Consider the following 17,623-nt stretch of genomic DNA (forward strand, 5'->3'; position numbering starts at 1 on the left):
AGAAAAATGTGAGAAGTTAGCCACATGGAAAAGGAACTACTTGTCAAAAGGGGGGAGGATCACTCTAGTTAGAGCAGCATTGGCAAACCTTCCCACCTACTACCTCTCTATCTTCCGCATGCCCAACAAGATAGCAGTTCAGGTAGAAAAACTTCAGAGAAATTTCATTTGGAAAGGAGGCGGGGAAAGGGGCTCTCACCTTGTGAAGTGGTTTCAGGTTAGCAAACCAAAGGAGGGAGGTGGATTGGGAGTAGGCCACTTGAAAGAAAGAAACTCAGCTCTTCTCAGTAAATGGTTGTGGTGATTCCCTCTTGAACCAAATGCGCTTTGGACTGCTGTAATTACTAGCAAATACGGAAAGCACGCTAACGGTTGGGATAGCAAGCTCCACTTGAATTGGGTCAAAGACACCCACCCTTGGAAAGGTATAATCTCAAACTACACTTTTTTCATATCCTTTATCAGATATAAGGTGGGAAAGGGCGATTGAATTAAGTTTTGGACTGATATATGGTGGGGTAATTCTACCTTACCCAACTCCTTCCCTCGTCTATTCAGCCTTACCATAAACCAAGAAGCTTCCCATATCCCAGGTTTTACCCCCCTCCCCCTTACTTCAATTGGAATCTAAATTTCAGGTTAGGGACCTGGAACTTAGTGAAATCACTAGCTTCTTGCATACCCTGAGAGAGGTATACCCGTCCCAAATTTCCCCAGATCTCCGTGTTTGGACCCTTCACCCATCAGGTAAGTTTTCAACCAAGTCTTGCTTCAAGGCTTTAGTTAGGGAAGATCAAGCTACTGATCAGTACCCCTACAAGAGAATTTGGTGTGCTCATTTCCCTTCCAGGGTATGCTTTTTTGTGTGGGAAGCCAGCTTAAAGAAAATCAATACTTACGACCTCCTTCAGAAAAAGAACCATGGAAGTATTATCTATCTCCCCATGTGCGCTGTTTCTGCCTTAAAGCTGGGGAATCTGTCAACCACATCCTGATGCACTGTGAGAAAACTAGAAAATTTTGGAATTTCTTTCTATCACTCTTTGAATACAGCCGGGTAATCCCAAAAAATGTGGTTGATTGCTTAGGGCAATGGTCCGGAAGAGGTTTAAGCAAAAGAGGAAAAACTTTATGGCTGTCTGCTGCTCATGCTATCTTCTGGAGCATTTGGGAAGAGAGAAACAACCGGGTGTTTACCAACAGAACAAAAAACTTTGAGGAGCTGATTTCTATAATCTGTCATAGATGTTTCTTGTGGACCTCCAACTCAATTTACTTCATAGTAGTTACTTTTGATGGCTTTCAAAGAAACACCATAAATTTTCTTCACTCTAATCATAAACAGCTCATCACTTCCCGCAGTTTCAGATCTGAAGTGGAAAGGGAGACGATCTTGTACTTTGACAGGAGTGCTTTTGGAAACCCAGGTGCTGCGGGTATTGGAGGGGTAATTCAAAACAGAAATGGCAATATCAGATGGGCTTTTAGTGGGCCGATTGGGATAGCCTCCTCAACAAAGGCCGAAGTCATGGCAGCTCTAACTGGCATCAGGATTGCGAAAGACATGGGCTTACTAAACCTTACCATTAAAGGAGATTCAGCCAACACCATTAACTGGCTTTCTAACCCTGACAGTGGGCCTTGGGCTTTAGCCCATTACCTGGCTGAAACGAGAGACATCCTCTCTTCTCTAAATGCTCATGTAGTCTGGATTCCGAGGGAGCTAAATTCTAAAGCCGACAGTCTAGCTAAATCTGGCGCTCACAGGGATTCCCTTTTTAGTGATAGTTTTATGCCTATGTAACTTTCTGAGTGCTTAATTGCTGTGTACATCTCCTCATGTACCTTTCTTTTCTTCGAATAAAGTTAACTTTTTCTTCAAAAAAAAAAAAATAGACTACAAGAAAATGATGTGATTACAGTTTCAACTTCTCTAGAAACCAAAACTCTATATGAGATCCTTTAAGTTATTTTGACTTTATTAACTAATTAATATTTTTTCAAAGCAAAGTACTCAAACAAAGACTCATCCAAATAAATAGGGGTTTTTTACAAGAATCCTGTTTTCCCATTTCACTCTATCAAGAGAGTTGTATCCCTTGTGAAACTGTTTGCTCTCAAATCATATCTTGTTATTGCAACCATTTTCTTTTTTGTTCTGCCACCCCTTTAGATCCTTACACTTGCATTCACTTCTTGCTGGTGTAGTGGTTGGTCTTCTATGTACATTCTTAAACATCTTTTTCTACTTTGTCTTGTTTTAATCCATGGTTTCTTTTCCTTTTTCATGGCTAAAACATGAAGAGCAATGTTTTGTTAAAAAGTTTATATGAACAAACTAAGGAATTAAAGTGCACATTTTTAGTTGGTACTCAGTACATATGGTACCAAATATAAGTTCGTTTAATAGATACAGCACGTATTTCACATTTTTGTACTCTAGCTTGACAGAAAATCTCTCTAATAGTTTGATGCATACACATTAGGGCCGACTCTTTTTGTGGTCACCTTGCAAATTCTGTGCCCTAAGGAATCATTTGCTATTTTTGCAGTTATGCTGTCCTATTGATTGAAAGAAAGGATCAAGAAGGCCAATCTCAAGTTCTATCAGCTGCCCTTGAAGTATGTTCCTTAGATAAGGAATTTTATTTTCTCTCACTTATCATTACTCATTTTCTAGATGTTTTTCTTTTCTTTCTTTTGTTTTTTTTTTTCTCAACAATATTTGGTTCTTTCTATTCTCTTCCTTTTTCCTATTTGGAGTATTTTCTAGCCACATTATGTTTGGTGTTAATTAGACATTTTCTAAAATGAGAATGGTGTGTTTTCCTTATCAACAATATTGTTTGCTCTTGAAGTATGTTCATTAAGTAAGGAATCTTATTTGCTCTCCCTTATCGCTACTCGTTTTCTAGATGATTTTCTTTTCTTTTTTTTTTTTTTGTTTTCCTTCTCAACAATATTTGGTTCTTTCTTTTCTCTTCCTTTTTTTCTCTTTTGGGGTATCTTCTAGCCACATCGTGTTTGATGTTAATTAGACATTTTTTAAAATGGGAATGGCATGCTTCATCACAAATGATATTTCTCTCTCTGTTTCACAGATTGGAGAAGATGGAAATCAAGATGCTGACTCAAAATTCCGGGCTCTTGTTGCCATTGGATCACTGGTACACATTGAGAATTTAATTTATGCACTCCTTTATTTGTTGCTGTTAATTTGATGGATGCTGATATATGCACAGTTTCATTGCTTCATATGGACTTTTTTTGAAAGGAATGTTCACAAAGGGCAGAAGATGCCTTGTACTGGTATTACAGAAAAAATAAATCAATGTGATCATACCTTGGGAACTCAAACCCCCAATAAGATCAGGACCAGTAGGGGAAATGAATAATTTGATCTCTCCAATTAGTTACAGATGTTAATTTAACATCTTATGCTTTGCACAGATCAACTACTCAATACTGACCTGAGAAAAAAATTAAATGTTCACTAATTTATTTTCCCTTTTCCATCCTTGACAATTGTTCTAATACAAGTCAAATTTTATAGAAAATAAAATTTGTATATTTCCTATGTTTATCATATCTATTTCAAATTTCTAAAACAGAAAATCCATTAAGAAAATTACAAAAGCTTAGATAAAATTTGCTTTGTTAACTTGCGTCGCTAAGGATGTTCCTTGCCATGATGACCTTTTATGGTTTGTTCAGATCATCCTGCTAAATCATTGGTCAAAACCTCTAGTACTAGTAGAACTCCAAAACAACCTACATTGAGAGGTGATATGGCGAGATGAGAAATGATCTTTCATTGGTTTTACCAGAAAAAAAATCTTTCATTGCAAAATATTGAATGCTATTCCTGATCGCTGTCCTGTTTTTCAGAGAGATTGACCACACAAGATGGCCTCTTTTGGATTGAGTGGTTTATTATTATGCTAAGGTTTAGTCCAACAATGTTGGGGTTCTTTTACAGTTGAAGATGGTTCAGAACGTCAGTTTTTCCATTGAAAGCTGAAGCTATCAAAACTTGTTTCGAATGCTGCTACAGTAACCCGAACCAGGAAGAGAAGGAAGAAGAAGAGGAAGAAGAGAAGAAGAAGAAAAAAAATAAGGGTCTGTCGAAATCTGATGGAGTACCCATACAGTCGACCCCCTTAATCTTTATTAGATTCTAATGACCTTTACAAAGACTAAACTACCCTTAAAGTGTGGGGCAGAGTGTCTCTAATAAGACTGCCACATAAGCAAACTACTTAACAAACATAAGATGACTAAATTACCCCTATTCGGCTCACTTTAACACTCCCCCTCAAGCTGGAGAATATATGTCATATAATCCCAGCTTGTTACATAGATAGTTCACTTTCCTTGAGCTTAGAGTTTTTGTAAACAAATCTGCCCACTGATCATTCGAGCCCACATGTTCTGTATTTATCTCTCCAGCAAGAACCTTCTCCCTCACAAAGTGGCAACCAACCTTCTCCCTCACAGCTTGATTGTCACAGTACAATCTCATAGGTTTATCCATGTGAAACCCAATTTCTTATAGGAGATTCCTCAACCACACTAATTCACAGGTAGTGTGAGCCATGGCCCTATACTCGGCTTCAACATTGCTTATGGCCACAACCGTTTGCTTTTTACTCTTCCATGTCCAAAGATTTCCTCCAAGAAATGTGCAATAGCCTGTAGTATATCTTCTGTCATTCACTGAGCCTGCCCAGTCTGCATTTGTATACCCAACTACTTCAAGTTTTCCTCCAGGTTTATACAATAGCCTACGGCCTGGAGCTCCTTTCAGATACCTTACAATTCTAAGAACTGCATCCCAGTGAGGTATACGAGGGTTCTGCATGAATTGGCTCACCACATTGACTGCAAAGGAGTCGGGTCTCGTGATAGTCAGATAGTTCAGCTTTCCCACTAGTCTATACCTTCTAGGATCTTCAAATACTTCTCCTATATCACTGCTCAACTTAACATTTGGTTTCATAGGGGTCTCAGTTGGTTTTGCACCTAACAATCCTGTTTCTTCTAGTAGATCAAGAACATATTTCCTTTGGCACAGATTTACACCTTGTTTTGACCTGGCAACTTCTATTCCCAAGAAATACTTTAATGTTCCAAGGTCTTTTGTTTGAAAATGATTTTGCAGAAATACCTTTAGTTTGCCAATCCCCAATTTATCACTGCCAGTAATGACAATATCATCGACATAGACCACTAATAAGATCTTCCCAGCTTCTGAGTCATAGCTAAACACTGAGTGATCAACCTGGCATTGCTTCATTCCAAAACTCTTCACCACTTCGCTGAACTTCCCGAACCAAGCACGTGGTGATTGCCTCAACCCATAAATTGCCTTCTTCAGTCTGCACACCTTACCATCCTCCCCCTGAGCAACAAACCCAGGTGGTTGCTCCATATATACCTCCTCCACCAGATCACCATGGAGGAAGGCATTTTTTATGTCAAGCTGGAACAGAGGCCAATCATACATTACTGCCAGGGAAATTAGTACACGAACAGAACCAATCTTTGCCACCGGAGAGAATGTCTCCATGTAGTCCACTCCATACAACTGTGAGTAACCTTTAGCAACATGTCTGGCCTTCAGACACTCCACACTACTATCTAGAAAGTATTTCACAGTATACACCCATTTACAGCCCACAACATGTTTACCAAGTGGGAGAGTAGTAAGTTCCCATGTTTGAGTATGTTGAAGAGCAAAAAGTTCCTCCTCCATTGCCCGCCGCCATCCAGGTGAACTAAGAGCTTATTGAACATTGTTAGGTATGGAAATAGAGGACAAAAGTGAAACAAACTGGCGATGTGAGGTAGAAAGACGAGATAATGAAACAAATTTGGAAATGGGTTGGAGGGTAGAACTACGTTTACCTTTCCGTAAGGCATTGAGTAGGTCAAGGTCTGAAGGTTCAGCAATAGGAGCCATGAGAGGATCCGCAGATGAGGTAGAAGCTAGAGGAGGGGCTAGTGTCGTTCGACGTGTATACACTTGTCGGATCGGTGGTCATTCGGTGGTGATCTGCACTGAATAAGGTGATGAGTCTACTCCAACGACAGCATTTGGAATTGGATCACTGATAGGAAGAGGAAGAGGAAGAGGAAGTAAGGGTGGAGACAAAGGTGCTTCAGGACTTGAGAAGAAGGGTACAGACTCAAAAAAGGTGACATCAGGGCAGACATAGCACTTTCGGGTAATGGGATTATAACACTTGTACCCTTTTTTGAGTCCGAGAGTAGCCAAGGAAGACACATTTAATTGAGCGTGCATCTAGCTTGTCCATTCCAGGACTCAGATTGTGGACAAAGCACACACAACCAAAGACACGAGGATTTAATGGAAATGGAGATAAAGTGGGAAACAAGATAGAGAAGGGGGACCGACCATGAAGAATGAAAGAGGGCATCCGATTAATGAGGAAACATGCAGTGAGTACAGCATCACTCCAAAACCTTTTAGGAACATTCATGTGGTGAAGAATAGACCGAGCAGTTTCAAGAAGGTGATGGTTCTTCCGTTCAGCTACCCCATTTTGTTGAGGGGTGAATGCACATGAGGTCTGATGAATAATGCCATGCTATTCTAAATACTGTTGAAATGAAGTAAGAAAGTATTCACGACCATTATCTGAACGGAGAACTTTGATTGGAACACCAAATTGTGTGCGTATTTCAGCATGGAATTTTTGAAAAATGGAAAATAATTCACTTATTTCTTTCATTAAGTAAATCCATGTCATTCTTGAACAATCATCAATAAAGGAGACAAAATACTTGTACCCATTATATGACTCTATTTTGATTGGACCCCAAACATCTGAATGAACCAAAGAAAAATGACTCAACATACGACTCTCAACTCTTGGATTGAAGGACACACGACAATGTTTCCCAAACTGACATGACTCACGTTACAAAACTGACAAATGACTCAATGACGGAACCAATATCTTGAGAGCCTTGAGAGATGGATGTCCTAGTCGGCAATGCCATTCTAGAGTAAGTGAAGTCTGAAGAGCAATTGAAGATCCACCACCGTCAAGATAATACAATCCACCAGCTTCATGCCCCCCACCAATCTTCTTCCCCGTCTTGAGATCCTGAAAAACACAAGTGGAAGGAAAGAAGGTAACAAAACAGTTAAGAGCTTTGATTATCTTACTAACAGACATAAGATTGAATGGAAACTTAGGTACATATAAAATAGATGATAAGGGCACAAAAGCCATGTCAACATTACCAACACCACAGATGGGAGATGAGGACTCATTGGCAAGTGTAACAGTTTGTGATGTGGAGGTTTCAGAAAGAGAAGAGAACACACCTGGAGTCCCGGTCATATGATCTGAGGCTCCAGAGTCAATAATCCAGGGAGAGGTTTTAGATGACATGCAAGCAATACCTGAGTGGGCAAGTGTGGCAGTGGTATACTGTGAAGTAGATGTGGGAGGAGTTCGGTCTGCCTGTTTACTGTCACTGATGTCAACCTCACCTGCTACAGCATGATTAGAGAGGGCCATGTAGGTCATAACAGAAATTCACTGTGTGTCCTTCCCTGCCACAATGAGTACACTTCCTTGCAGAGTTATTCTTCCCTCTGCCACGACCTCCCTCTGAGTCACGACCACCCCGACCAATCATGGAATTGCCACGGCCTCCTCGGGAGACATGTCCTCCTCCTCTTGTACTGTGTCTACCTCCTCTAGCTGTCACAAGTGCTGATCTATCAGACTGTGTGGGATTCTCTGTCTGTCCCAAAGAAATTCTGTGAAGCCGTGAGAATACTTCCTCAAGTGTAGGAAGGGTGGAGCTCCCTAATATTTGGGCTCTAACTGGTTCATACTTTGATTTCAGCCTCACCAAGAATCTTGTAACATCTAGTTGTTCCCTTTGTTGTTGCTGAACTTTAATATCTGGAGTGAGGGGATGATAGACATTGAGTTCATTCCTTATATTCTTCATGTAGGCATAGTACTCTTCTAGTGTTTTGTTTCCTTGTTGCAAATCAAAGTACTCCTGATAAAGTTGATATACTCTTGTTGTATTATTTTGTCCAGAATACAGCTTCTTTGCATGTTCCCATATATCCTTAGCCGTATCAAGAAACCTGAAGTTGGCACTAATTTTGGGTTCCATAATGTTCTATAGCCAAGTCATGATTTGAGCATCTTCTTGTTCCCAATCATCAAACCCTGGGGAATCAGCCGGTGGTTTCTCATCTTTTATGTGCTTTACTTTCCTCTTTGCCTTGAGGAAAACTTCCACTGATTTAGCCCATGGAACATAGTTCTCCCCATTCAGTTTAGTTGAGGTCATCTGTACACCTAGGTAGTCAGGGGAAACCACCACACTAGGTTTCTGATCATTAAACCCATCTCCTATTGCTGCCATTGTACTCTTTCACAGTTGCCTCTAACCCGAATTCTCAGCAACAAGCTGACTACTGTAATTCAAAATTTGATATTCCAACACCTATAGCAACCCCTAAACACAACAGTAGGTACACACGCCTTGTTCTTATTCACACTACTGCTGATTTCACAACACCACGAACCACATAAGCATCAATTTAACACTCACTAATCACATGTAAGCCCTCTTACAACCACTCAATAAGGATTGTGCAACACAAACATCACAACATAGTCAAACCTTCCTTTGAGAGTCTCAACCAACCATTCACTGCTGAAGTCACTTTTCTTGATGAAGAAGATTATGTGCAGCAGAGAGAGACGAGCTGTGATGTTTCAGACCTAGGGCGAACCAGTTCCCTCCATTGACTGATCAGAAACGAAGGAAGAAGAGTCACGAACACTGCTGAGGTGCTTTACCAACTAAAGTAGGTCAGGAACATGGCTCTGATATCATGTTTCGAATGCTGCTACAGTTACCCGAACCAGGAAGAGAAGGAAGAAGAAGAGGAAGAAGAGAAGAAGAAAGAAAATAAGGGTCTGTCGAAATCTGATGGACTACCCATATAGTCGACCCCCTTAATCTTTATTAGATTCTATTGACCTTTACAAAGACTAAACTATCCTTACTTAAGTGTGGGGCAGAGTGTCTCTAATAAGACTGCCACATAAGAAAACTACTTAACAAACATAAGATGACTAAACTACCCCTATTCGGCTCACTTTAACAAAAGTCAAAGAGTAAATCAGGCCCTGCTTGGGAGGGCTTAAGCTTTGGTCTAGTTGTAGTTGCTTTAGATGAGCTGCTTTGAAGAAAGCCAGTGTTTCTGACATGTTGGTCTGTTCTAAAAGCCATGCGTTGTTTAACGGGCTGACCTGTTCAACCTGGATGGTTGAACTGGTGAACTGTCACCCAGACCAAAAAACTGGGTTGGCCTCTGGTTTGGTTTTAAAACATTGGAAGAAGCCTCTAAAAGAAGCTTTGAAGGAAAGCCATGTAAGTGGCTGAAAAATAGTCAGTTTGGGCTCTCTGGATTTTTCACCCAACATTGCTTATAGGCTTTTTAGGCAGACCTCAACTTGCAAAGCCAAAAACAGCAAGGCAAAAGCCCTCTCAAATGGGCATTCAAAGTGGACTGTGGAAATTTGTGAACATGGAAAGCAAGAAACAGAATTAGTGGCAGAAATTGAGTCTCGGAGTTTTCATGGATTTCTGGGGATGACAATTGTAGGAAAAGTAAAAAATCGAAGGTGTAGAAAATGATCTAGATGCTATATAAGAGGGATGGTTAATGGGAAATATAACTATAGGCATTTTTTTCATCAATAGTGTCATTAATATCCATTAGCAGAAGCTTGATAATTGATTATGTAGGTAGTTTTACAGTTCTTTTCATCAATTGAACGCCACAAACCTTTGTTCATTGGCTAATGCTGTGTTGTCAGCTAGAAAGAAATCAAGAAAGGTGAAATGAATTGAAAGAAGAAAATAGACATGGTTGTGCCACAAGGGCAACGAAAATGATATTTCCCTTTTCATTTAGAGTGACAATACAAACAGTATAAATGCTTACTTGGATCTCTCCCTCCCAATCATTTCCTACTTATACTAGAATGTAGAATGAACTACTCAATTTCTAAAGACCAACAAGAACATTTGGAAACAGCTTTTTAGATCCAATGGTGAATCTCAAATGGAATAAAGACCAAGAAAAAGGAAAGCAGCACATATTGGGATTTCTTATTTATTCCATTTTTATTAGAATATGATCCTTGGTAGCCTTGGTTGATGAAAGCCATCTTTTGCCCACTTTAATCATCACGATACATTAAAATCACATGGTTTGGGTCTCCATAGCATTGAGATTGGTCCTCTAAGTCAGCTTTGGCTGGGGTTGAGAAGTTTTGGAAGCAGCCCAGGCTTGTCTCAGAACTCCCCTTGTATTTGAATGCAGTAGATCATGAAGCTCCAGTCCCACCTGGGCTCTTTTCAGAAACTCCTTGAGAAGAATTCCTCTTGGACAGAACAACATCTGCAACCCTAAAACATACTAGGGAATTGAGGGGGTGATGAGGAATTGATGCAGAGGAAAGGAATCTCATTATGAACTTCATAGATGAAAATTGCCTAGGCATGAACTCATGTTTATTGATTACTTGGAAATGAAAAGATCTTGAAAAGATGAAGAACCTATGGTGATTTATTTATCATCTTGATAAGTGCCATTCTTATATTTTCTCCCTCTTTTTATTGATCTTTAATAAAGATTTCTTTTGTTATCAATAAAAATTAAAAATTGAACACCCTAGACTATACAACCATATTATGGATAATATTATAGTAATCTGATGGTTGTATTTGAATATATGGTGACTTGTAGTTGCTGCTTGAAAATCATAGATTGATAAGTTAACTGGATTTTTGAAACCAACTATTCCCCTTCAAAGGACACTCCCCACTATTTGATGGAGCAGAAGATCTATCATTTGTAAACTCAATTTCCCCCCTACTGATCTCAAGCTGATAAAACATCGATGAGTTTAGGGGTGAGTATTCGGTTTGTTCGGTTTAAAGCTGAATCGAAAAACCGAAATTTTAATAACCGATTTATCATGTGTAAACCGAACCGAAACTGAACTTTGTTAAAACTGATCAAACCGAACCAATTTTGTATTCGGTTATTTTGGTTAAAAACTGAAATAGAATTTCACACCCAACCAGAAGAAGAAGAAGAAGAAGAAGAAGAAGAAGAAGAAGGGCTGCAGGTTGCAGCCTTGCAATCTCTGGCATCTTGTTGCAGTCACTGCATTGCTGCTGGTCTCTCACTCTTCTGAGTTTGAACTTCTAGGTTTGAAAGGTGAGAGTGAGATCATGAGAAGAGACATTGGTCGGGAAGAATGCAATCCCAGCCTCTGACTCTCTGGCTTTCTCTGCACTCTACAAGTCTACAGTTTACAATAGGCAACAGTATTGGAGACTTGGAGTTGGAAAAAGACGTTGATGAGAAGAAGACGAATAGATCTCAGAGGCTAGACAGGTGGACGTGCTCACTAAGGGAGGACTGAAAAGGTTTTTTTTTTTACTTTTTTTAGTTTTCCCTCTTTAGTTAAGCTTCTTGAGTCTTGACGTTTAAGTTTCCTATTCAGCTCTAGAGTTCCACTTTCCACCAAGTATTTAATTACATGCAACCAAACTACAAGAGACAGGACAGAACCATAATTATTTCGTGTCCCATGCATAGTTGTCAAGGCGATGCCTAGGTGACAAGGTGCCCTTGGGGGCTCGCCTCGCCCAGTCGCCAAGCAGTTTTGTGCACTGGGTTATAAAATACTTTTATATTTTTAATTTTTTGACATTATAATTATAAAATAGACATTATTAAACTAGAATATTCATTTTATGTGTTTATATACTAGTTTCTTTTTATTATTTTCTTATTTTGTTAGGGTTTAACCAATGCAGACAACTGTTGTATTGAACCCATGGTTCAAAGTATCGATACACCTGTGTATTGGCAGAGGTGTATCGGTACTTATAACAATACTCCCTCTATTTTTTTTTTATTTCTTTGGTTTTCAATTTCATTTTTAAATATATATATATATATATATATATATATATCATTTAAAAAATGGGTCCCCGAAAACACCTATAAACAGGTATTGGGACCCCAAAGATACAATACAATACACCCGATACGGGGCATATCGTATTGAAATTTTGATCCTTGATTGAACCCTCAAAATTTTCAAAACCTGAACCAATAAGCAAGGGAAGAACTTAAAATTTTGTCTAATCAACACATTTTCTTCTTCCACATCTTCTTCCACCTTTTCTTCTTTTCTATAACAAATGTAGGGGTTCAGCCCCTATAGTTTTTGAATTTTCTTTCCTTTGTTCTTGTTCTTCTCATAAAATGTTGATTTTCTAGACTTAAACATGAAATTTATACTTTTCTTATGAAAATTATGAATATTTATTAAGGAAAAATGGTTATGGAACCTGGGGAACTACCCTAGGATATATGGTTTTACTTAAAAAAATCCATCGCCTAGGCGTCAAGGCGCCCCCTATCGCCTAGCCTCGCCTTGGCCCCTTGAAAACTATGGTCCCATGCATCGAGGTATCAAACTAAAATGTAGAAACTACCAATAATATTAAAAAAGTTATATAGCTTTAAAAAATAAACCGTTTTTTTCAATTAACTGATTTGTGAACCATGACAACCGAAACCGAAAACCGAAAAATACTAAAACCGATTTTCACAGCTGAAACTAATTAAACTGAGCCAATTGAACTGAAACTGAAATTTCGGTTCGGTTTTTCAGTTTTAACCAAATTATGCTCACACCTTTTCATGTCCTGTTTGTAGAATTTTGGACTTTCCTACCTTGAATCTTCTTTTTAGTTTTTTCTTCTATTGGTCACCCATCTTGAATTACACAAATAGGATATCTTTTGATGTAACATATGCTAAGAAAGCAGTTTTGTTAAATGAGAATTGGAGCATGGTTCTGTGGTAATAAAGTCATGTGATTGGTAATAAAGGCCTTGGTACAGAAGGTTGAACTATGGTTTTCTAGAAGTCTTGCTGGAATGTGGTGGAGAGATGGTGAACTCCATGTTTATATTTTAAAAAGCCACATTCAAATAAGACTTGCTGAAATCTATATGAAACTTTCTGCATTGAGCTTTGACCACTGATCTTTGAGAGGGGTTGGGTGTTGAGACCCAAGCACCCCCTCCAGAACCCACTAGGAGAGTGGAGCAGGTTGCCACCTATCAGCCATTCACAAGAAGACAGAGGAACCAAGCGGCAGAGCCCCAGAATTAGTTACACTCAGAGTTGGTTACTCTGCCACCTGAAGATTTTCCACCCATGTTATCTGCAGAGTTAGTTATTCAGAAATCAGAGATAATTTCCTATGAAAGGCCATCATCACATAATGAAAGGAATGAATATCCCTTAATTTTCCTCTCCCTGATTCCAGTTTCTTCCTTCCCTCCCTTCTCTCTTTTCTCTCCATCTTCTGTTTCAGGAGGTCAAGCCTCCCTCGAAGAGGTTTCCAAGGTGAGCGGAAACTCACCAAGTTGGTATCAGAGCAAGGTTGTAGACCGGCTATGCCGCAGATAAGATCCTCTACCATGGAAGACAGAGTCAACCAACTTGAGATTGGGTTCCATCAGGTACTGAACGAACTCAGGGATCTCAAGGTGGTCATCTCTAACCTCGCTTCCCAACAACAATCCGGAAAGACCAGTCATCCAACAGGGGCCGATGCCTCTGTTTCCGGTAGCCAGGGAACTGGGGGTTACCCCGCCGGAAAGGTTACTAAAATCAATTTTCCCAACTATTCCGGTGGAGATCCCATTCCTTGGATTTTCAGAGCAGAGAGATTCTTTGAGTATCATGAAACCCCTGCACACCAGCGCGTCGCCATCGCTTCCATTCACCTAGAAGGAGATGCTATGCTCTGGCTTCAGTGGTATCGAAAAACCCATCCTCAGGTAACTTGGGCGGAGTTCACAGAAGCCTTGTGCATCCGTTTTGGGCCGACAACGTTCGTGGATTATGACAAACTCCTCACTCGACTAAAACAGACCGGGATAGTAGCAGACTACCAGCTCGAGTTCGAGAGAATGGCGACCAGGGTACATGGATGGCCGGAGAAGGCTTTGGTAGGGTGTTTTGTGGGAGGTCTCAGAGAAGACATTCGCCTGGAAGTGAGAGCTCTTCGACCAGTGACAGTCATGGCGGCGGTGGGAATGGCTCGCCTACAAGAAGAGAAGATGGATAGCATGCGCAGAACCAGCAAGCCTTCCTACCCGAATGTGAGGGCTCCCCAGCGGACCGAACAGCAACCCATGAAACAAATTGGAGATTCTCAGAAGCCCATTCTGTCCAGGCCCATTGTGCCCTTCAAGCGCCTCTCATGGACTGAGATGCATGCCCGACGCGAGAAGGGCCTCTGCTACAATTGTGATGACAAGTTTGGATCGGGCCATAAGTGTCGAGTCCAGCGAATGTTTCTCCTTCAGACAGAGGAAGAACCAGAAGAAAACGTAGAAGACTGTGAATTGATCTCAGTTGAACCAGAACCGGGGGGAGCCGAGATCTCCTTACACGCCCTCATGGGCCTCAACCCTCTTCATTCCATGCGAGTAGAAGGAAGGTTGGTGGGCCGATCTGTGATGATCTTGATTGACAGTGGCTCAACCCTGAATTTCATCACTTGTCGATTAGCAAGGCAACTAGGTATGTCTATACAACCCACTCCACTCTTTTCAATCTATGTGGCTCAGTTGACATGTGATGGTGTGTGCAAGAAGGAAAGGATCCTTATACAAGGCCACTATTTCGTGGTGGATCTCCACCCATTGGATTTTTCAGGGGCTGATATTATTCTGGGAATTCATTGGTTACGTGGCCTAGGGCCGGCACTGTGTGATTGGGCCAAAATGACAATGGACTTTTATCAAGATGGTCAAACTTGCCATCTCCAAGGGGTGCGACCTCCGAGTCCCCAAGGTGATATTGTAACTTCCATATTACGGGCCTCCAAGGATACTGGACAGCCCTTATTTATGCACTTAGGCATGCAGCCCACAGCTCCAACTTTAAACAATCAAGGCTGTGACCAACCCACGGAAGCCCAACATGAGGCACTACGATCGATACTTGATCAGTTTGTTGATGTGTTCAAGGAACCAAGCCAATTACCTCCACCCCGGGCCCATGACCATCAGATACCCCTCTTACCAAATTCTAAACCGGCCAATGTGAGGCATATAGATACCCCTATTTCCAGAAGCTAGAAATTGAGAAGGCGGTAAGAGAGCTAATGAACAAAGGGCATATACAAACCAGCACCAGCCCATTTTCATCCCTTGTACTCCTAGTAAAAAAGAAGGATGGCAGTTGGCGGTTTTGTGTAGATTACCGGGCCCTGAATCAGATTACAGTGAAGGACAAGTTCCCGATACCCCTCATTGATGAACTGCTGGATGAGTTAGGAGAAGAACAGGTGTTCTCCAAACTGGATCTGCGATCCGGGTACCATCAGATCCGGGTTCACCAGGCCGACATCCACAAGACCGCTTTCCGAACCCATGATGGCCATTATGAGTTCCCGGTTATGCCGTTTGGGCTCACCAATGCCCCCTCCACCTTCCAGGCCCTTATGAATGACATTCTCAGGCCTTTCTTAAGGCAATTTGTTTTAGTATTCTTCGATGACATTCTGGTTTACAGCAGGGACTGGAGCACCTATATGGAACATCTGAGACTTACTCTCACCACTCTAAAGGAACATCAATTACATGCCAAAATGACCAAGTGTTCTTTTGGACAAAAACAGATACAATACTTGGGCCATGTGGTTGCAGCAGGGCGAGTCATGGCAGACCCAGAAAAGATAGAGGCCATCCAAAAATGGCCCAAGCCCACTACTGTTAAGGCTCTCAGGGGTTTCCTTGGGCTTACAGGGTGTTATAGGCGTTTCATTAAGGGGTATGGGCTCATGGCCGTCCCTCTAACGCGCCTGTTGAAGAAGGATTCTTTCAGATGGGCTGACGAAGCCCAACGGGCCTTTGAAGACTTGAAGACAGCAGTTTCAAGCCCTCCAGTCCTTATTCTTCCAGATTTCACTCAGCCCTTTGAGATTGAGTGTGATGCTTCAGGTGCAGGGGTGGGGGCCATCCTGATGCAGAAGGGACAGCCCATTGTTTACTTCGGCAAGGCCTTACCAGCCGCCCACCAGAACCAGTCCACTTATGTCAAGGAGATGATGGCAGTGGTAATGGCAATCCATAAATGGCGTACCTATCTATTGGGACGCCAATTTATCATAAGGTCAAACCAACGAAGTCTGAAATATATAGCAGAACAAAGAGTGCACACTCCAGAGCAGCAAAAGTGGTTGAGTAAACTGATGGGCTTCGACTACCGAATAGAGTATAAACCTGGGCCTGCTAACAGGGTAGCCGATGCCTTATCACGGGTAGAAGAGCTGGCCCAACTAACCTACTCTCAGCCCAGTTTTCCCTTGTTTGAAACCATAAGGCAAGAAGCAAGGACTGATCTGCAGCTGCAGGACATTAGGGAAAAATTAAGGCAGAACCCTTCCCAGGTTGCAGGGTACCAAATTGTGGGACCAGACCTCTTCTTCAAGGGACGGTTCGTGATTGCTCCAAATTCCAGCCACAAAACTGAACTATTGAAGTTGTTTCATGATTCCTCCTTGGGAGGACATTCAGGAGTGCTAAGGACTCTAAAGAGGCTCAGCAGCCACTACCACTGGGTAGGTATGCGCAAGGATGTGCTACACTATGTATCTGAATGCCAGACCTGTCAACGGCAGAAATAATACTCAGTCTCCCGCGGGCCTCCTACAGCCCCTCAAGATTCCAGAGCAAGTATGGGAAGACCTCTCCATGGACTTCATCACCGGACTTCCCCGTTCTTTAGGGAAGGAAGTTATCATGGTGGTAGTTGACCGTCTCACCAAGTATAGCCATTTTTCTGCCCTGCCTCACCCTTACACCGCAGCAACGGTGGCTGACATCTTCATACGGGACGTCGCCAAATTGCATGGGACACCAAGATCCATTGTATCGGACCGTGACCCTGCCTTCCTAAGTTCATTCTGGAAGGAATACTTCCGATTGCAAGGAACCCAACTGCACCCATCCACATGTTACCACCCCCAGACGGATGGACAGACTGAAGTTCTTAATCGGTGCTTAGAAGCCTACCTGAGGTGCTTCATAGGGGAGAAGCCCAAACAGTGGGCTCACTGGCTTCTGTGGGCTGAATACTGGTACAACACAACTTATCAGTCAGCAGCAGGAATGACACCCTTCAAGGCTCTATATGGCAGAGAACCTCCTCCCTTATTACCTTATGAATTTGGGTCGACTAAGATGGCAGAAGTAGAGACTCGCCTACTGGCTAGAGATGAGATCCTTAGACTACTCAAGGCCAACTTGACTAAAGCCCAGCAAAAGATGAAGGCTTACTATGACTCTCACCACCGCCCACTAGAGTTTCAGGTAGGTGATTTTGTTTACCTTAAGCTCCAACCTTACCACCAGGTCTTAGTAATGAGACGGGCTTGGCACAAGCTAGCTCCCAAATATTATGGGCCCTATAAGGTGCTGGAGAGAGTGGGCCTCGTTG

General features: G+C 41.6%; 1 protein-coding gene across 6 annotated transcripts in view; it reads left to right on the forward strand.

Annotated features, from left to right (window-relative positions):
- The window catches only part of LOC148850981 (transducin family protein / WD-40 repeat family protein), a 106,024-nt gene that overhangs the window by 86,419 nt on the left and 1,982 nt on the right, over window positions 1-17,623 (forward strand). For all 6 annotated transcript variants that reach the window (XM_088944222.1, XM_088944223.1, XM_088944224.1 and 3 more), the window contains 2 exons: window positions 2,553-2,622; window positions 3,102-3,167. In XM_088944222.1, the coding sequence (XP_088800348.1) occupies window positions 2,553-2,622; window positions 3,102-3,167 (136 nt within the window). The remainder of the gene's footprint in view (window positions 1-2,552; window positions 2,623-3,101; window positions 3,168-17,623) is intronic.

Source organism: Nelumbo lutea, chromosome 5 (assembly GCF_056320005.1).
Source record: "Nelumbo lutea isolate HS-2025 chromosome 5, American lotus-T2T, whole genome shotgun sequence".
In the NCBI taxonomy this organism is placed as follows: Eukaryota; Viridiplantae; Streptophyta; class Magnoliopsida; order Proteales; family Nelumbonaceae; genus Nelumbo; species Nelumbo lutea.